Source organism: Tiliqua scincoides, chromosome 6 (assembly GCF_035046505.1).
Source record: "Tiliqua scincoides isolate rTilSci1 chromosome 6, rTilSci1.hap2, whole genome shotgun sequence".
NCBI lineage: Eukaryota > Metazoa > Chordata > Lepidosauria > Squamata > Scincidae > Tiliqua > Tiliqua scincoides.
This window is the reverse complement of record NC_089826.1, coordinates 52780329-52801555: the sequence shown is the minus strand read 5'-3', so window position 1 is coordinate 52801555 and position 21227 is coordinate 52780329. Positions and strand designations below refer to the sequence as shown.

The following is a 21227-nucleotide window of genomic DNA, read 5'->3' as shown; positions in this document are numbered from 1 at the left end:
TTGTGAGTAAACATGCATAGGATTGCACTGTAGGAGTACAGAGGTCTAACTTCATATTCCACTCAAGAGGTCAACTTTGTGAAATATGAGTTGGGTCATGTAATTAAGTCAAACTATTTTGGGCAATGGTGTAGCGGGGTGTTGTGGGGGGGCCACCCTGGGTACCACCCTTGGAGGGGGGTGACACCAATAGTGACCAAAATTGCAGAAACTGTGGTTGTTAGGAATAATACCATCATGCTATATATCATCAAATGCATAATTTAGAGCAGAAAGCAATGTAACAAACTGCATTGAAATATCCATATTCTATCCAAATAACCAGAGAAAGAAAACAACACTGACTTATGTAACAAAGTGGATTTACTTAACTCAAAACTGACCAATGAGTCTGAGTGTTCTGAGAGCTAACGAGGTGTTATTATGACAGCTTGGAACCAATAAGATGTTATTATGAGTCAGCTCCCTTTTTCAGATATCAGAGCTAATGCTTGATCTCCTGTTCAGCTGTGTGAGCATCATCAAGTTAGCCACTGGTGGTTTTTTAAAATTTTTATTTATTTATTTGAGAGGGGTACTGATTGGTTGAGTGCCCTGTATTGTTTGATAGTAAAATAAATAAAGTTAATGGAGATGACTCCGTGCCCCATCCTATGCATGTCTGCTCAGAAGTAAGTCCCATGAGAGTCTATGGGGCTTACTCCCTGGTAAGTGTGGATAGGATTGGGCTGACAATGAGTTGGCAGATTATTATTATTATTATTATTATTATTATTATACTTTATTTTTTTCCCGCCTTTCTCCCCGAAGGGGCTCAAGGCAGCTTACAAAACAAGGTTAAAACAAATTAAAAACATAATTTAAAACAGATAAAAAAACATAAGATATCATAAAAACAGTAGTCAGATAAAAACTAGTCAGACAAGAGCATAGCGCAGCAAATTAGAAAAGGATCAGGCCTGTAAACAGATGGTAAAAAAATATTAAGAGATGTTAAAAAGATGTTAAAAAGGCCAGGAACTCAGAAGTCTTGTCTAAACAGAAGGGTCTAAACCCCCAGACCACCAGATCGAGTGACACCAACCCTAGTGATGCCACTGGTGGGAAGGTTGGGTGTTGCTAGTCACTGGTTTAGATGACTTTTAAAGTACATTCTAAATATTCCTAGTGAACTACAGTTTATCAATGGTTATTAAGCATAATGGCTACATTGAAACTTCAGATACAGAGGCAGTATGTCACTGAATACTATGTGCAGGGGAGCAATAACAGGGGAGGACACTGACATTTATCCACTGCTTATGGGGAAATATTCATTGCATTTATTTTCTGGTCATTATTATTATTATTATTATTATTATTATTAATTCCATGTCATGACTATAACTATCTCTCAGCCTCACCTATTTCACAGGGTTGTTGTGCGGACAAAATAAGGGGAGGAATCATGTACGCCACCCTGAGCTGCGACCCACCAGTTTGAGAACCACTGCCTTAGAGGAAGGCTGATATTAAAATGTGAAAAATATTAATTAATTATTTAATTAACTTGGGCCACTAGTGTCAAATGACTTAGGGCCCAAGCCTATCCAACTTTCCAGCACCGGTGCAGCCGCAACGCAGCCTCAACGTAAGGCAAATGCTCTCATGCCTTGAAGAGGCCTCTGTGACTGCCTCCCCACCACAGGATGCAGTGCATGCCCCATTGGCACAGCTGCACTGGCACTGGAAAATTGGATAGGATTGAACCCTTACCTATGCCACTGATTTGGGGGCTTCATGGGTGATCAGTAAAAGTTATTTTAAAGAGTACAGATATTAACTGTTGAAATTGTATTTGCACAGATAATTTATCTACACCAGTGGTTCTCACACATTTTGCACCGGAACCCACTTTTTAGAAGGAGAATCTGTCAGGACCCACTGAAAGGGAAGTCATGACTGGAAGTGACATAATCAAATAGGAAAATTTTTGACAATCCTAGGCTGAAATCCTACTCACACTTACCCAGGAGTAAGTTCCATTTACTGTCATTGGTAGAAGAATATACATAGTAGCCTGTTAAAATTACAGGTCTGTAACATTTCCCCAAATGCAGTTACATACCATGGTCACATCAAGTCTAATATATTAAAAATGAAATATTGAAATGAATGGGGACCCACCTGAAATTGGCTTGCGACCCATCTAGTGGGTCCCAACCCATAGTTTGAGAAACACTGATCTACACGATCTCATAATAAAAGGATCTGGAATATGTTTGATGAGGTGCTTATTACAAATGGAAGAAACACCAGTTCCCTGCTGGAAACTCTGAATCCAAGCTGTTTTGGAGTATGATAAAAAGTGATGAAAGAAAGGCCACACTCTGCATACGTTCAGAAGCACACCTTCATTTTCATGTCATATGCTTTAGGCTGTCCTTTCTCATTGAAAACATGGGTTTGTAACAGCCCCAATAAACACAGCTTCAGATTAAACCCTGCTTTTCCTGGGCCAAGTGCAGTGTGAAAAGACTATTTCCCGCATGTATTGCACAACATTCCCTGTACCAGGGCCTCCACAGAGCACGTGGGTTGTGGGTGCTTGGGCGCCTCACACAGTGGCAGCGCTTTTCAAAGGATTCCGGTGGGGAGACTCTGAGATGTGGATGCTTGGGCGCCTCACAGGGCGGCAGCGCTTTTCGAAGGACTCCGGTGGGGAGGCACAGCCTCACCTGCTTCCCCACCCTCCGCACGTGCCTGATATTCCCATATCTAGCTGCTGACGGTGTGCAGCTGGGTAGACCTGTGCTCCAAAGACTACTTGGCTCTCCCCTCTCCCCCTCTCGGAAGGAGTCCCCAAGAAACTCTGCGCCCCCCCCCCTCCGCTCCAATTCCTCTCAGAAGCCCTGCCCTGTGCGCCCGTCCCCTGGAATTGCAATGCGAGCACCTTCGCGCGCACATGCTCAGAAGGGAGCCAGAAAGAGCAGGCAGGGAGGCGAGGTGCAGGGGGGAAAGTCTCCGCCCGCCGGGTGCGGAGGGGGGAGCAAGGGAGGGAAGAGAGGCGGCGACAGCGCGGCTGCAGGCTCTGGAGCCTCCTTGCCTGGGTGGCAGCGGCCAAGAGGAGGAAGGTGAGTGCGGAGCTGGGCCCGGGAAGCGCAGTGAGGCTGCGCTGGTGTTGTGTGAGCTCCTTTCGGAGGCCTCTTCCCACGCTAGACAGGAATGAGGACGCGAGAGCGCAACGCTCGCAAGCAGCTGCCTTCCCTACTTCTTCATCCATGCAAGGGGGGCGCTGGAACCCTTTGTCGCATCCAAACGCGCCCCTCCGCCGTGCCTGGAAAGAGCATGACTCTGCGCGTGCTCAAAGGCCCCTTTCTGGGTTGTTTACCAAACAACCCAGAGTTTCTCAAACTGTGGGTCGGGACCCACCAGGTGGGTCCCCATTCATTTCAATATTTTATTTTTAATATATTAGACTTGATGCTATCATGATATGTGACTACATGTGGGGAACTAACCACTTAAATGTTACATTGAAATGTTGAACGATAGAAAACTGGAGCTGAGGTTAGAATGGAGTCCGACAGTCTCTAGATGGGGTGCAAAGCACTAAGGGCCCAATCTGATCCAATTTTCCAGTGCTGGTGCAGTTGTGCCAGTGGGACATGCACTGCATCTTGTGGTGGAGGGGCAGTCACTGGGGCCTTCTCAAGATATGGGAACATGTGGCCCCTTAACACAGGACTGCATTGTGGCTGCACTGGAACTGGAAAATTGGAAAGGATTGGGCCCTAAGAACCCAAACCTATTCATGTCTGCTCAGTGGGGCTTACTTCCAGGAAAACGTGGATAGGATTGCAACCTTAGAGCCCAATCCTATGTATGTCTAATCAGAAGTACGTCCCATTAGAGCAGTCATTTTCAACCACTGTGCCCTGGCACACTGGTGTGCCGCAAATGGTCTGCAGGTGTGCAGCGGGAGTTTGGGGGAGGGCCATTTATTAGTAGGGCCATTGGGGAATGTGAGCCCCCACCAACAGCTTGCTGTGCCTTGTCAATGGTCAAGAAAACAGATAGTGTGCCTTGACAATTTAAGCACCTTGTCAGTGTGCCGTGAGATGAAAAAGGTTGAAAATCACTGCATTAGAGTCAGTGGGGCTTACTCCCAGCAGGTGCCATGCATGCAAGCGGCCCCTCCTCTTCATAGCCATTCTGGGCTTTGGAGTAAATGCCTCCGTTTCGCTCCCTGCACCCAGAATGACTGTGAAGGGGAGGGGCCATTTGCACAGCATTCAGGCACCTGCAAAACTGAGTGCAAAACCCCCTCTAGCTGTCCCACTGGCTGGGGCTGCCCTTCTATACACACTTACTTGGAAGTGCACCCCATTGAATACAGTGGGACTTCTTTCTGAGTTAAACATATAGGATTGTGCTGTGAGTGAGCAAGAGGCAGCAATGAAGGCTAGTGGAATGGGAAAGGGGCAGTGTACCTCAATACAACCACATAAAGGGCAAGCATTGTGGATAAGCCTTGCTCAATAATAGCTTCTGAAAGGAATCATAAATGAACCTTTTCAGGGCTAAGTGTTCCAAGGGGAATTTGGGAAAGATGGGTTTGATTTCATGGCTTCCCAATTTAACCTCCACTGGTCCCTGTTTGGGGATCTCAGAAGATGAATTTTAGTGTTGCTGGCAAATATATTGATGAAGTGGGGGAAGGAATAATAAACGGTATCTCTGAAGTCAGTTTTCTTTTTTTAATAACTTCTACCCTTCCTTGCCATGTTTTAAAATAAAACCCTCCAAAGTGGCTTCCAATAACAATGCATCATTAAAAACAAGAATAATATGAAAAATGTCATAAAACCAGGATAAAAATAGCAGAATATCGTTTGGGGAGGTAAAAATGGAAAATTGAATGGGAAAGGGAATGACAAGCATTGAATAGCACTGTAGCCACTGGGGTCCACATAGATGCAGATCTGCACCTCCAACTCCTTGCACTTTCAAGCACTGCAACCTACAAGGTTATATTTGCATGCAGCAGTGGTTCTCACACATTTAGCGCTGGGACCCACTTTTTAGAATGACAATCTGTCAAGACCCACCGGAAGTGATGTCATGACTGGAAGTGACATCATCAAGCAGGAACATTTTTAACAATCCTAGGCTGCAGTCCTTCCCATACTTACCCAAGAGTAAGTCCCATTTACTGTCATTGTTAAAAGAATGTACATAGTAACTTGTTAAAAGCACAGGTCTGTAACATTTCCCCAAATGCAGTCACATACTATGGTAGCATCAAGTCTAATATATTAAAAGTAAAATATTTAAATGAATGGAGACCCACCTGAAATTGGCTCGCAACACACCTAGTGGGTCCCGACCCACAGTTTGAGAAACACTGGCATGGAGCATTTTTCAGGGAAAAGAGGCATTCTTTCAGCACATCAGAGCTCCACAAGCCAGGCAGTGCATTCCATTCATTCTGCACTAGTTGTTTTCTGCCCTACATGCACTGGAAATACAGTTACAAGGGCAATGTAGGCATCAGAATCTGGACCACCAAAGTTTCTGCACCACTTGCACCATACAACTCCCGCTTTGGATACTTCTTCATTATGCAGTACTTGCATCCGGTTTAATTCTACAGTGGGAGCATGGGAAGCTACCAACAGATACATTTCCAACAGTGAGGGGGATAGGATAGTCCCAGAGGATACTTAGGTGCCAATGCATGTCTGGAGCAAAGTTTTAGTCGAATGGGCTGTCTGAACTGCAAGTTCATCCCTTTTCACTTAAGTAGTTTATATTTGGAGCTTCTCTTGTAGTTTTTTATATTCCCATGCCAACCACACACAAACTTATCTTCTGCTATTTTTGCAGAAGTGTAACTCACTAGTTCATGTCCTTCCATATGATAACAGAAGATTCTGCCCAATTTTCCTTCTTAGAGTAGAGTGGGACTAACCTTTACTCATCTGCACCTGTAATGTTTTTTCCCCAGAGAGTTGGATCCATTTTCTCATTTGCACAATGAAAAAAAAAAAATTCAATTTGCAGGAGGGAACCTTTGCTATAGGTAGCATGTTTTAGCTATGGGGAACATCCTGCAGTCAGTAATGAAAAGAGGGAAAGAGAATGAATAATATACAGAGAAGCCTCATACAAATGTGAAACACAAAAGGAGATGTTCAGCAAAGTGTTTGCATATAAATTGATAGTAATTCATTAAGCAAAATTACAACATAATTGAGCATTATGCACCACTTGCATAGAATTATTTTCTTTGATTTCACTAAGAGACATAACTCTGAGTCCCAACTACAGCTTTTGCTAGCTCCATTGGTGCATACCTGAGTGTGTTCACGCCCCCACACCTCTCTCGCTTAACTAAATGGACTGTAGTTTATTTTTGCAACAGGCAACCTTCTAGGATTAGATAAAATGTTCTTGCAGCTAGAAGATGTGGTTGTTTTATATGCAGAAGGAATCAGGAGATGGAAAAAAATTTTCTTGAAACGTTTTGAAAGACAATTTTCTGTCATTCTTTCAAGAGACAGCATCATTTCCCCTAGTCTGACGTGTTGTGACACACCATGACGGCTTGCATTGGTGGAGCATTTTAAAATATGATACTTAAAACTGCTGAAGGCACAAAGGTGGGTTTTCATTAACAAGAACTGATGAGTGTTACACGTTTGTCACTGTAATATGCCCCCCTGGGTGCTCTGCTTCCTCACTCAGGGATATCTCAGCATCACAGGGGCTGATAAAGGATATGCCTAGGTTATTCTGGGAGGGGCATTCCCTTATGAAAGACTGGACTCGCCATGCTAGGCTTCCACTCTGATGAAGGAATTTGTATGCAATCTTTCTTTGTGTCCATACAAGTCCAAGTACTTCTTTGGGAGCCTATGCTCCTTAGCAGTCACCTGTTTCATGCACTTGGGCTGCTTGCCTGCAGTCCCTTATGGAACTTATTCAGCATGCCAGGCTCAGGTCAGGTCTGGGGCAGCTGTTGTGAACTGGGACCAAGGACTGGGGACCAATTAAGGTTGTTGGTGTCAGGGGGTGAGTTATGGCCCAGTAGCCCCTGCCAGCAGACCCACCATAGCTGGACAAAAAATATACCGTTTCCTTTTCCCCTCAGTCCAGTCCCGATCTTCTTTCTTCACCTTCTTTCCTTCAAAGGGGGTCTCTCCAGTCTCTTCTTCCTGGTCCCTTTTCAGTTTTTCCCCTTCTGCATCTCTCTCTTACTCTTTCTTAGATTTCTTTTTTATGTTCCCCTTTCTGGCTTGTTCCTCCCGCCCCCCCCTTTTTTTTTTTTTTGCAAAAAAACACATGCTTTTTTTGTAAAAGCAAAAACGCTTTTGCTCAATTTCTGTCTCTGTATGTCTCCCTGTCTCCTGCTGCTCATGCTTTCCCATTCTTGTTCCCCTTCCTTCTTGTTCTTCTCTGGCCTCCACTTCTGCCCTCTCTTAGCCCTGCACCCCCCCCCCCAAGGATGCTGGTTGAGTCCACCTAACACAGCCTGTAATTGCTCATGTGAGATGATGCTGTGATCACTAGGTTGCACCACCCAGACACTGTGTAGCCTTTCAGCAGGTCCTGCACAATGGGTCCTTCACAATGGGTCATGGTGGTGGCTGAGGGCTCCAAAATCACAGCTCCCAGACTAATTAGTGCTGTTTCTCCCTAGAAGATGAGTGAAGGAGGAAGATCACAGTACCACAGCTCCTTCCAGAGATAAAACAGAGAGAAATAGAACACTCTGTTTCCCATCACCATCCCTCTGACTTCTAAATTAGCCTATTAAAATTAGCTCTCTTAGGGTGCAATCCTAATCCCTTAAATCAGTGCTTTCCAGCAATGACATAAGGGCAATGCAGCTCTGAGGTAAGGGAACAAACATTCCCTTACTTTGAGGAGGCCTCTGTGAGTGACATCCAATGCACTGCAGGATGCAGCACATGTCCCATTGGCACCACTATGTCAGTGCTGGAAAGCACTGATGTAAGAGGTTAGGATTGTACCCTTAGACTGTTTTTAAAAAATGGTTAGTGGTCTGACAGTGAGGGCTCTGTTAACCAAAACAACTCTGGGTGTGCCGCAGATTTGAAACTATTCTAACTATATTGATTTATAACTATATTGCATTTATTGATTTGTTTTGCTATGTAAACCTCTTTGGGAACTATTCTGTTGAAAAGCAGTATATAAATATTCTTATAGCAAAGCTTTCATTTAATTACTGTGACCCAGATAAATGTTCAGAGTTACCAACTCTAACTGAAGCTATTCTTGGAGATATATTTTCTCCTTAATATAATGTAGTGTCATTTAATCATAGAGACCCTGTGAAAATCTCCAGGATTGTTTTCAGTAGCACCTTGAAGATTGATGCTAGTTTCTGGAGACTTCAGGCAATCCTGGAGGGTGTGGTGAAGCGAACAGCAAAAATATCAGACCCTCCATCACAAATTGAAAATTGTTCTGGCCACAAGGCAAAGCAGTAGACAGCTACTACACTGTTGAAATTTTAATTTTAATTTTTTAATTAATTTTAATTTTTTAATAAAAAAATTTAATTAATTTTTTAATTTTAAATTTTAATTTTTCTAGATGTTCAGGACCAATTTGGGGTTGTGTAGATGAGCCTTAAGGGATTCTAAGTGTTTAGTAATGCATTGGTGTTGACCCCAAGGAATAAATAATTGAAACAGAAGAAAACAAAGATAGTTGTGTTGAGAATAATAGTACGAAGGTCTCTATGTCCCTTGTGCTGAGGAAAGGCCTGTATTTATTGAAGGCCTATCAATTGTGAAGCAGTTGAGAGAATGAAGGATTTAAGAAATCTGTTTTCTTGGATTGCTCCCACCACCTGAAATGGCTCTGATGGCAAAGGGGAGGAACCACTTCCATGGTGCAGAGGCGCCCTGCAAAACTTAACACTGTGCCCCCCCTCTGGGAATGCCACTATATCTTGGAGCAGAAATCGAACAGGTAGACTGTACCCAGATGTGGGTCATGTCAAGAATGCTAGGGGTATGCCGGTTTGCCCCCACTAGTAGAGTAGCAGCACGTAGGAGATGTTTTTGAAGCAAGCAGTCCCAGAAAGATATACACAGCTGTAGGTTCTTTTCAGCAAGTAGACTTGTATTGAAGACAGTTTCAGCAAAACAAAAGGCTTATCAGAAACACAGCAGAAATAATAACAACAAGCAACAGAGTAGAAACGGCACCATAGCACACACCAGCGATGAGTGATGGTACCTCTCCCAGCCACCATCCATGAACAACCCACATAGCTTCCAGTGCTCCTTTATATTTTTGAGCCAGCCAATCACAGACCAGATGACCTCATTGTCTCTTGACTATTATTTCACAGTATTGCATCAGCCGTTGTCCACGGATGCACAATCATGATGACTCCACACTTTTCTTTTGTCTTGGTCACATGGTGCAATCACAGGCAATGTTTACATTCCCCCCCCCCCCCATGTAGGTTTACCAATTAACCTCAGTGCTTCATCATTATCCAGGCTGAACAAATTCCTTTTGTGCCTGATACAGCACAAACCTTGACAGGTCACATCCCAGCCAAAGGTGGGTCGAGCCATAATTTTGTTTTGAGGCTCAGACCTGCACAATTTGAACAACGGCCTGGATTCAACGGCCTAGACCTGCACAATTTGAACAACAGCTGAGATAAGACACATCCCATTGAAGACTTTGGACTGGCTGCCTTGGGCAAGCCTCCCTATTTTCAGTGAGACCGTGCAGTCTCCCATTCATCTGCCTGCTCTCCCCTGCTCTTTCTTTGCCCTCCACCTTTCCACACTTGGTTTCTCTTTCTATGAATTTATGAGTTTGAGGTGAATTTATGTGTATGTGTATATCTTTGAATTGCATATATTTGTGATCTGATATTTTCTGTTTATTTCCTTTTCTTTTAGTCTGAATCCAGTTTTATTTAAAAGTGGAGTTTGGTACTGGGCGCATTAGGCATGAACTATACAAGATTTATTACTGCAGTGAGTGCAGCAAGGCAAACATCTCCAATAAGAGCCCTCAGTAAGTACACACCTTATTGCTGTCTGGAATTGAAGCCTCAGATTTTCAGTATGGGTTTTTGGCAGATAGGCCTACCAAGAGATGACATAGGATCTCAGAGGGAGGGACTGGTGCAGCTGCAAAAGGGACTTCCCCATTATGTGGACATCCCGTTGACTAACTCATCACCAGGAGCAGCTGCCTGATGTCACCTTGGGTCTACTGCCTCTGTGCTGCAAGAAAGAAAAAAAACCCAAACATTTACCAGACTCCTCACAAGACTCCTCACTTCCATGTTTGGTAACAGTGCATGAGGAGCTCAAATTTGCTTCTCATTCATGTGGTTAAGAAGTATATCATTTTCGATTGCATCAGCCGTAGTTTGGAGAGAGGCGGTGGCAGACTAAGGGCACAATCCTAACCCCTTATGTCAGTACTTTCCAGCGGTGCCAATGGGACATGTGCTACATTCTGCAATTGGGTGTCACTCACAGAGGCCTCCTCAAAGAGGCCTCCTCAGAGTAAGGGAATGTTTGTTCCCTCACCTCAGAGCTGCGTTGCCCTTATGTCAGTGCTGGAAAGAACTGACATAAGGGGTTAGGATTGCACCCTTAGTGTGAAAGGCACCCTGAATCTGCCAACCCTTTAGACCTCTCCCAATCTGTTGCTGATGCAACCTGTATCAGGTGGCATCAAGGATAGGCTAGCTATGCTCAACACTGTCATCCCCTGTTACATGTTGATCCTCCTGCAGTTTGAAATCACAGATATGCAGAACCATAAAGATCAAAATGATGCCCCATAGTCACTAAATAATAAGAAACAATGACAATGTAATTAAAAATAACCCCTCAGAAACATTCCCAGTCCACTGTTTGAGACAAAGTAGAAGATCAATCTCACTTGCTTATATAGGTGTCCCCTTGTATCTGCGGGGCATCTGTTTCAGTCCCCCCTGCAAATACAGAAACCACTGATACAGGGGAACCCTATCTCTGCGCACCCCCCATGTCCTCCTTAACTTCCTGCTTCCTGCCTGCCTACCCATCCGTGCTATAAGCTTGCATGCTTATAGCATTCAGTAGAAGGAAGAAGCATTTTCTCTCTGTGCCCGCTGCATGAACCTAAACGAAGTTGGGGGAGGGCAGACAACCAGATCTGTGGATATGGGGGGGATGCCTATACTATTCAAGAGTATAAGCAAATGAAGTTGACTGTCCCTTCCTTCACATGTGCAACACTAAAGGAGAGGTCATGGGTCAGCAGTAGAGCATCTGCTTTGTATGCAGAAAGTCCTGGGTTCAATCCTCAGGCTTCCACCTGTAGTACTGTTCTTTGTATTTTAACAGACTTTGCAATTCATTGTTTCTTTTCAGTGTACACTTCTTTTCAGTGTATCCTGTGTTAATGTCATGAACAGAATGGAGTGGATAAGAAATCTAAGGCTGCAATCCTAACCACACTTTCCTGAGAGTAAGCCCCATTGAACAAAATAGGACTTACTTCTGAGTAGACCTGGTTAGGATTAAATAAAGACATGGGTTGCAGAGAAGTAATAGTTCTTAAAAGTGTTAATGTGTGGTCTAACTACCACTTCTTTCTCCCTCTCTTTTTGTTTCTTTAGCTGAATTGATGCAGAAATCTCCCCCATCTCTAATCTCCCTGGCTGGAGGGGCACCAAATCCGAACACTTTTCCTTTCCAAGCAGCCAGCATTACCATTGGCGATGGAACAACAGTTGAAATTGGGAAAGATTTGATGAAGAGGGCCCTCCAGTATTCTGCCTCAGCAGGGTATTTTTCAGACAGTTGAGACTTATCATATTTCTGATGCAGTAAATTCACGAGAAGGAATATTATGAATAAACATCAGCAAGGGAGTTGTGGTCACCTGCAGGCCTTTGTACTATATGTAGATTGTTTCTACTGCAGCCCTTCTACCCACTGCTAGCAAAAAATCACATTAGCAGAGTTTAATAGAAAGGGAAGAAGGAAACGTTGGCAGTGGGAATGGGAAATAACTATATGGATATACCTACCATAGGATGCTGCTTCCACTGCAGCAACAGAAGCAGCCTCATCCGGTAAGGCTATAATAGCATGAATTGTTTACTGTCTGGGGATGGGAACTTGAGTCAGGTGGCTTAAGTCTGAGTTGCAAAAGCACATTTTTTGCCTGCTCATTTACATTCAAGTCATCTGTGTCGATGACTCAGTCATTGACTTGAGTCTGAGACCACTGACTTGGCACTTGGTCCCCACGCATGCAGACTGTCTGTGTCTGGGTGTGCTTGCTTACTTTTTTTTGCAGTATGAAAGACCTTGTGGGGCTATCATTCAGACCAGGCAAGCAGCAGAAAAGTTCCAGCCAGGAAGCAGGGAAGGGTTAATGTTTTTCTTTTGTATTAAGCAGGGTGGGGGGAAGCAGGTTTGGGCTGTCTTGTCCATCGCTGCAGGAACCGATGATCATTGGAGGAAGGATGATCTGATTTTCTTCTTTTTTCTTCAGATGTAGAAGGAGGAGCCCAAGGGGGTTCTTGCCTTAGAATTGGCTGGAGAAGCCCAGGAAGGCGGTTCATAGCAATCATGCTTTCTAACCTCATGCCTCCTCATGCATCTGTTATTTGGGAGGAGGAAGCCTCATTGAGTCACTTGCGCAAAAGGGGCTACTTCTGAGTAGCCCTTATGCAAAGGATTGGGTCATACTGGTAGATCTCCCAGCTGCTGCACGTGACCCTCCTCCCTTTTACAGCTTCTGTCCCTTGCAGTCCATCCCACCCCTTCATGTCTTGTTTACAGATGGAATGGGGACAGCAAGGGGAGTGTTTAAAGATAACTCACACACACACACTCACCCCAGCAGCAACCCCATTTTTTTCCATGGAGCCTCAGCTGGCTTTTTAAAGGGAAAGACTCATGAGTCAAGTCTTTTTGAGTCACCAATCCACTCTGGGCGACTCAAAAAGTCCGCCTGTTAGTACTTGTTTTTGAGTTGACTTGTAGGGGGGTGGAGACCCGTGACTCAGCCCATGAAGTTGAGCCAAGCTGGAGAATTACAAGGCCCCCAAAACACATGGATTTCCTTATCCACTGGGATTCCTGGAACTCCAGTGGATAATGCGGGAGGCCTTATAGTTCAATAATATGATTGTAAAGGTTAATCTAAATTGTAAAATAATTTTTTGTTCGGTCTGGAGGTAGTGCTATACTTTATAGAGCTCAAAATTCACACCACGGCTTTGATATTAAAACAATGCAGCATCCACTATTCTGGGACAAGTTTATTTCTTTCCATTTCCTGAGGCCAGCATTTTTTGCCCAAGGCTTTTTTCCTTATTTATTTATTTATTTTTAATTAACACACACAGACATACAAACACATAACATACATTTAGGAGTGCTAAATACCATATACCATTACTCATTAATCATACTATATCTCCTAATCTACTACTCATCTACTTCTGCCTCTTATTAGTTTATCCAGTTATTTATATAATATATACTAAATTTTCCTTAATGCCCTGTACTATATTTTCTAAATTTTCACTTTCTATCAAACATAAACTTACTTCAATTACTCATTAATATTAAAACAAAATAATCTAATTACCAAAGTATAACATAAAAAACAATTCTTCCCTCTACTTCTAACTCTTCTACTCATTTATATATTTCTTATATCAAATATAATAGATTTTTCCTAATTCCCTATAATATTTTTTCTAAATATTCACTTTTTATCATCTCAATTAGTTCAATTACTCATTAATATCAAATAATAATAATCTAACTTCCAAATTATAATAAAACCAACAATCTCTTATAATATGTTCTTTACCATTCTCCAATCTAATTCTCCAATCTGATTACATTTTTTTCTTTAACATAATAACCACTTGTAAAACAATTCATCCACATGCTAACATTTCCAGCTATTTTTTCTAATTCATTCTAATTCATATATATCAATTTCATATATATTTATTTTTTAAGTAAATTTAAACCAGTTATTAACTAAATAAAATCCTCCAATTTTCTTTAACCTTCAGGTTTCTTTCTTTCTTTCTTTCTTTCTTTCTTTCTTTCTTTCTTTCTTTCTTTCTTTCTTTCTTTCTTTCTTTCCATTTTTTCCTCCTGTAATATCTTTAATAATTTATCTCCATAACAGAATCCAGTAAGCCCACTCTTTCTTGTATAAGGTATGTTCATTCTTCCAATTAACTGGAATATGTTTTCTTCTTCTTGTTCCGACAAATTTTGTATTTTGCACACCCATGTTACTCTGTCCATCTTCTCCATTTCAGTCTCCATCAGCGTCCCCTCTAGATCCTGTTGATTTTCCACTCTTCTAATTTCTGTATCCACTCTTCTGATGATGATTTCATCCCTCACCATCATCTTTTCCACTTTCTCCTTCTGTTTATCTTCTGTTTTCTTCACATCTTCCAATTGCTCCTTGCACACATCTGTCTGTTGAGAGAGAGTCTTTAAACTGGCTTGAATCTGCAAGGACCAACTCAACTGCTGTCTTCTCATTGTGAGCAAGTTTTCCAAATTTTTGAGAATCATTTGAGTCCAAATATCTGGAACAGGCTCCATCTTGCAATTTCTCTCTAATCCACAAGATGTCCACAGTGTATTATTCTCCTTACTTCCACCGCATGTTTTTTCAGTCAGGCATTTTTCAGATTTTTCTTACAGATAACAGTGTGATTAATGGAGAGAAACAAAATGAAAGAAACAGTCTCAAGGAGACAAAACTCTCTCAAGTCTAATAAAAATTATGTCCACAAGTGATTCTGGATTTTAGTCCACACACCAAATTATATTTATAATTCTAATCCACAACCAATCTATTCCACTACAAAGATAAAGAGCACTTTCAACATCCTTAAAAAGTTTCTCATTAATGCCTTCAGTTTCAGTGTATCCAGGGCTTTTAGCCAAATCAGTCAATCAAAGCAGGGGACAATATTAACACATAGTTATCTTAAATTTCTAACTTAAACTTTACGCTTCGAGCTTTTTCTTCCATATTGTATCTTAACATGGAGCCAGCAGCTTGATTGCAGACACTACACCTCCCCCAATACTGTCCCTGACGGTTAGGTTTCCGAGAAGAAAGCACCACCACCCCCAGCTCGGGCTTTCAAAATCTCTGGTACCTGCACTGTGGAAAGATCTTATCTCTCCTGATAAAGATCTTCAGACCTGCAGTTTTTTGGGGGGAAACAGACTGTCTCTCAGGAGCCCCTGGAGACATGTCTGTTCATCCACTGTTGGTTCCTCCTCCTCCTTGCCCAAGATTTAAAGGTATCTGTTTTGTCTAATAAAAGATAATAGATGAGAATCTTGAAAAGTGACATAGAATTCATTTTTATGAATTTGAAATTTATTAATTTATTAATTTCATAAATTAAAAGATGAATCCATGTTTAGCATTCCAGAGCTGCTGTCCTGGCTGAAAAATTTACAGAAGAGTCTCCACAACCCACCAACAGTTGAATATAAGCCTCATGAAGGACAAATGGAAGTGTGTGTTACCACTGGCAGCCAAGAAGGCTTATGTAAGGTATGATGAAAATTATAATACATTGGGGATGTGTCTTGCCACAGGTTCAGTGGGTCTTTTGGGATATGAAGGCAACGAACAGACCAGTGGGTGAGGAAGAATGTCTATTTATTAAAGGAGGAATTGTTACCAAAAGGGGCTGTTATGTTTTAAGGGGAATTATTATATTACCCTTTTGGAAACTTCAGGCTAGCAGGCTAGATAACAAGACAGTGTAATGCAAAGAAATTCCTTTTTAGCTTGAAAAGTGACTGAGAGAAAGACAACTTTCAGTAAAGGATTATATTTTTATTACAAAGCACACAGGTAAACATAATGCACATGGAAAATTGATAAGTATATGTTTCTAGTATTTGTGTCTAGTGTACCTAGCTTATGGTGGTTACATGTGAGCAGTATTTGGTGCATCCGAGAAGATCAGGAAAAGGGAAATTTGTAGGGGAGGATTTTAGGGGTCCCTGGTCTGCATAACCCAGTTGCTAACTAAAGATAGGGAAAGAAGGGAGGAATAGATGGGGAAGAAGGGAAAGAGTTTCAGAAACGCAGGATAGTTACCGGTCTTGAGGAGCAGATGGATGGGGGGCGGAAGTCCTGGAAGGAGGACCTCTGCCTTGGAAAGGCAGCCAGAGAGAGAGAGAGCTAGCACATGGCAGCCTTCTCTTAAAAGGGTTTTTGCTGACCTGGATGCTGACCTGAATGACCTGGATGTGGCCTAGAGCTGTCCTGGATGCGCATGCTCACTACACACAGTGGGACACATGGAGCATGCAAGAAAAAACAGGATGATTAGGAAGTCAGCTATCAGCCATGGCTGACCTCCTGGGAGGGGGAAAGGCAGTTTGCATAAGGTACTTAAGAGTGATTAAGCTACAACAATAGGAAACATTTAAACAATGATTTACAGTGATTGAGACAACAATTTGCTCTTTAGACTTTGCTGCTAAAGTCTTTGTTGCTGTGTGCATGGAGAGGTAGAGGTTGTGTAAACTTGTGACTTTTACCAGGGTTTTTGGAAAAGTGTGCTGGGGGAAGTGTGTCCTGTGTTTTGAGGCTTGGCCTGCATGAGTTTTAGTCCATAATACATAACCAGATATAAAAATCACAACTTAAAAGGAAAAAAGGGGATTTTCACGTAACAGAATAACCCGAAGAACTTCAGGTTATCAAAGCAAACTATCAATAGAATACAGGGAAGATTAGTGATGTCTGCGTTAGTTCCATTGCCCCAAGACACCCTTCTGCTCCCTTCCGCTCTGGCAAAGGATGCTCTCTAATGTGTGTAAAACCTGTCCTACAGGCCAGTCCTATCAGGCTTACACCAATGTGTTCACCTGATAAAGCTCTCAGAGGGTTTTAAGTACCCTGAAACTACTGTTTTCTGCTAATTAGGTAACTACATTTAATGATGTTTATAATTTAATTTATTAGCTGGAAAAGGTATACTTATTTAGTTCTCAGGCACTCATGCCTCCCATAACCAGGTGCCTGGCCTTGAAAGGGTGACCAGTGCTTCCAAAATGAGATTGAAAAGGGGCAGACATTTCCAGCTGCCCAATCCTATCCTTGGAAGACTAAGGGCGTAATCCTAACCCACATTCCAGCACTGGCATAGCTGTGCCAGTGGGACCTGTGCTGCATCCTGCAGTTGGGTGACACTCACAGAGGCCTCCTCAGAGTAAGGGAATGTTTGTTCCCTTACCTTAGCTGCATTGCCCTTATGTCAGTGCTGGAAAATGGGTTAGGATTGCAGCCTAAGGGCCCAATCCTATCCAACTTTTCTGCACCAATGCAGTTCCAACATAAGGGAACAAATCTTCCCTTACCTTGAGAAGGCCTCCATGACTTTCCTCCCCACCACAGGATGCAGTACATGCCCCATTGCACACCTGCATTAGCTCTGGAAAGCTGGGTAGGATTGAGTCCTACATAGCTTAGAAGATGTACCCAGGTAAGGGTTAAATGGTGCTCTTCAAAAGTTTCTACAAATTAATGAGAATAGACTCCAGCAGGCTGTCACAGCAGGCATTTAACCCCTGAAGAATCCAAAAGGGGCATGCTGTACACCACTAACTCCTCGTATCTTCCACAATATGCCAGTGGAGATTGGTATTGAATATTATTATTATTATTAATATGCCAATACAGATTGGTACTGAATATACCTTATATAACAGCCACTAGGTGTCTGCTTTGCTAAATTAAATGTTATCTTGCATGGCAGTGAGACAGTGTTAAATTTTTAAAGGAATGCTTGTATGATTAAGCAATCAAAAGTTCATATGTCCCCTGATTAAACTTTTTTAATTGTTGCAGAACTTCTCTGAGGAAGGAAGGAGGTTATGAAATGAGACCCACTAGCCAGTCAGCACTGACTACAGCCAAAGTGTACACACACACACAGCAGCTTTGATCATGTTTGGTTCCCCCAGCAGCTAAGGGTGCAATCCTAACCACTTTCCAGCACTGGCATAGCTGTGCCAGTGGGGCATGTGCTGCATCCTACAGCTGAGTGGTAGTCATGGAGGCCTCAAGGTATGGTAATATTTGTTTCCTTTCCTCGAAGTTGCATTACTGTTATGTCAGAGCTGGAAAGTGGGTTAGGATTGCGCCCTAAGTCAGGTATTGACAAGAGATATGGCCTTTTCTGTAGTGGCGCCTTGTTCTTGGAAATCTTTCCACAGGGAAGTTCGCATAGTGCCTATATTATCATCATTTTTCAAAGATCTGTTTATTCACTCAGGCTTTTTAAGTGTTGTGTTTTCTACTGCCTTTAATATTATGTGGTTTGCTTACCTTTTAACAATGTGATTTGTGTTGTTTCTGTTGTAAATTACCTTGAAAGCATGTTTTTAAGTGTTGTGTTTTCTACTGCCTTTAATATCATGTGGTTTGTGTACCTTTTAACATTTGTGTTGTTTCTGTTGTAAATTACCTTGAAAGCATGTTTGAAATAGATGCATGTACTGCTCATCCACAAAAGCTTTCTTGTCTTCTGTTAAGTGTAACACCTGCAAACATTCTCTGTTCTTATTACTTCTTAACTTTCTCTCTCTGACAGAATTTTAATTGCTCTTGATACCATAAATTAACTAAAATCAATATATATGAGCCAGACAAGGTAATTGTTCTTTATTAATAGCTTGCTTGTAATTACTAAGTATTTACTATTTGGGCCAATGGTTTCTGAAATAGAAAACAGTTACCATGAAATAAGCCCTTTTTTGCAGTATAAATAAAAGAGCGACTATCAGGCTTTTCAATCTATTTTGTTGCTACTTTTGTTCCAAGAAACATCGAACTGGATTGGGGGTGGTAGTAGGACTTGTATACTGTATACAATATACCTGTATCCTTCTTATACCACTCTACCATCCAAATTAAATTTGTAATATGTAGTGGTAAGCAGGATTTATTTATTTATTATGGCGCGCTCTGTTCTCAAATGCTTAGTGCAATATAGCTCTTTGGAGGTAGGGAGATTCTAGTAGTAATAATAGTAGTTGTAACCATTTGCATAGCACTTTTTGAATGTGCAAAGTGCTTCACGGGCGTTAGCTTCATATACAGTAATATTACTATCTCCGTAATGCAGCTGAAGGCTGAGAAAGAGTGGCTTTCCTAAAGCTACCTATTGAGTTTTCAGCAGAGGCAAGATTCAGTCTAGGGAAGTTTGGATTCTCGGGATAGCTTATGATTCTTTTGTGGATAGTGCTTAATATGGTTAGTAATGCATCTGTGTTCAGTTCTCCAGTTCTTGTGATCTTTGAAAACAATTTTATGGTCCCCAGCAGTTCGAAATTGGTTCAGTGAGTTTGCTAGTGTAAGATGTCTTCTGTTAGATACTGAAGGAAGTACTAACAGCATAAAGACAGTCTTATAAAAATTGGGGTTTTTTTCATTTTCTGTTTGTAGGTGTTTGAGATGCTTATTAATCCTGGTGATACGATTCTTTTGGATGCACCCACCTATCCTGGGACACTAGCAGCTGTGAGTATTCTATAGATCTGTAGAACAAACTGTGCTTGTTTTACATCCTAGTAGTCATTGCATCTTCTTCCCCAGTATTTGTAATTTCCTTTACAGAAAGGAAGCTCCCCCTTTTCAAAAACACTCCCACCCCAGGGAAGATAATCAACATTCAGTGCTTCCCAGGCCAAGCAGGAGGAAAGAAAAGTAATGGACACAGGGAATAATCACCATAACAATGATTTTGTTCATACATGGATCTCAAACCCCCCCCCCCCCAATTGTTCTTGAACTTAAAAAAAACTTGCTTAATCAAGTCCTTCTGTATTCAGCAGGGAATTAATTTAAAAAGTATTGTGCTTGAGTCCCAGTGAGGTCAGATATGTGGAGAAGCACTCACCATGAACCAAAAACATCCCTCCACAGGCAACAACTTGAATTAAAATGGCAAAGATACTTCAGGTATAGAAGTAAGTGGATATTAAGTGGAAAGGACTGGATAATTTCCATCTTCTGTCTTGCAAGAAACCCCAGGAAACCACTCCTCCCCCAAAAGTGCAGATGCTCCATTTGCTCACCACACCAACAAACTTTGCACAGCTATTCTGTTCTAAGGTGTTTTGGACTTTTTGTCATCTCCAAAGCAGCGGATTAGTCAGAGGTAAAATCAGATGCACTTGAACACCCAATATAATATCTAACAAAAAGAATGGCTATTGAAGAATAAACACCTCTTCTGAAACAAATCTGTATCAGTGAAAAGTACTGGTATAATTGATGTCCATACATTTAAGTCTGTGAGATTCAGTATGACAGAATATATGTGTATACATACAGTATGTGTGCAGCTACAGGATTTGTTCCCTTCTCGAATTCAAACACTTCTAAATAATGCAGTAATAAATGATAATCTGGGCTAATCTGGCACATTTGACTGCAATGCTATGTATGTGCTATGTATACCGAACACTCTGCATATGCTGTGTATACTGAAGTAAGTGAAACTTACTTCTGAGTCGGGACTCGCCAAACCACAGCCCACAGGCCAGATCCAGCATTAGGGAAAACCTATCACCATTGTGAGTGGTGCTTACCAATCCACTCCTCCACATTTTATTGTGCCATCCAGTCTCTGCAGCAAGTCACACAGGGCAGCCACTTCTGCTGCCTGTTACCCCTGCATCTGGATTTCTGGGTAGAAGCAGTTGCCCAGAGCAACTTGCTACAGGGATCAGAAGGCATGATAAGATCTGGTGCAGCAGAACGGTAAGTGCAACTCACAATGGGAATAGGTTTTTTGATGCTCAGGGGTCCCGCGGTTCGGAGATCATTGTTTTAAGTAAACTTGCATAGACTTCTGCTGTTTAATCCCTAAATGTTCAGGTTTTTATGATTTTCTTTAGGAGAGGACCAGAAGTCCAAAATGAAATCATATTAGATTATATTTGCACAGTCACCTAAGTAATGCAGTAATAAATGCATCTGGGTCATAAATAAATCTGGGTTTCACATTTCTTTGGTTACAATCCTTTGTATAGGCTATGCTTACCGAACACAGTGGGTCTTACTTTTAAGTAAACATTCATAGAATTGTGCTGTTTAATCCCTAAATGTTCAGGCTTTTTTCCCATTTCTGATTTAGGAAAGAA

The 21227-nt window shown here is 41.9% G+C and overlaps 1 protein-coding gene across 1 annotated transcript in view; it reads left to right on the top strand.

Moving 5' to 3' along the window:
• Positions 1-3032: 3032 nt before the first annotated feature.
• LOC136655433 (kynurenine/alpha-aminoadipate aminotransferase, mitochondrial-like) overlaps positions 3033-21227 on the top strand; it is a 32457-nt gene continuing 14262 nt past the window's right edge. Inside the window, exons 1-5 of the mRNA XM_066631878.1 lie at positions 3033-3113; positions 9942-10059; positions 11663-11831; positions 15480-15612; positions 19525-19599. Of these exons, the coding sequence (XP_066487975.1) occupies positions 9993-10059; positions 11663-11831; positions 15480-15612; positions 19525-19599 (444 nt within the window). The 5' untranslated portion in view covers positions 3033-3113; positions 9942-9992. The remainder of the gene's footprint in view (positions 3114-9941; positions 10060-11662; positions 11832-15479; positions 15613-19524; positions 19600-21227) is intronic.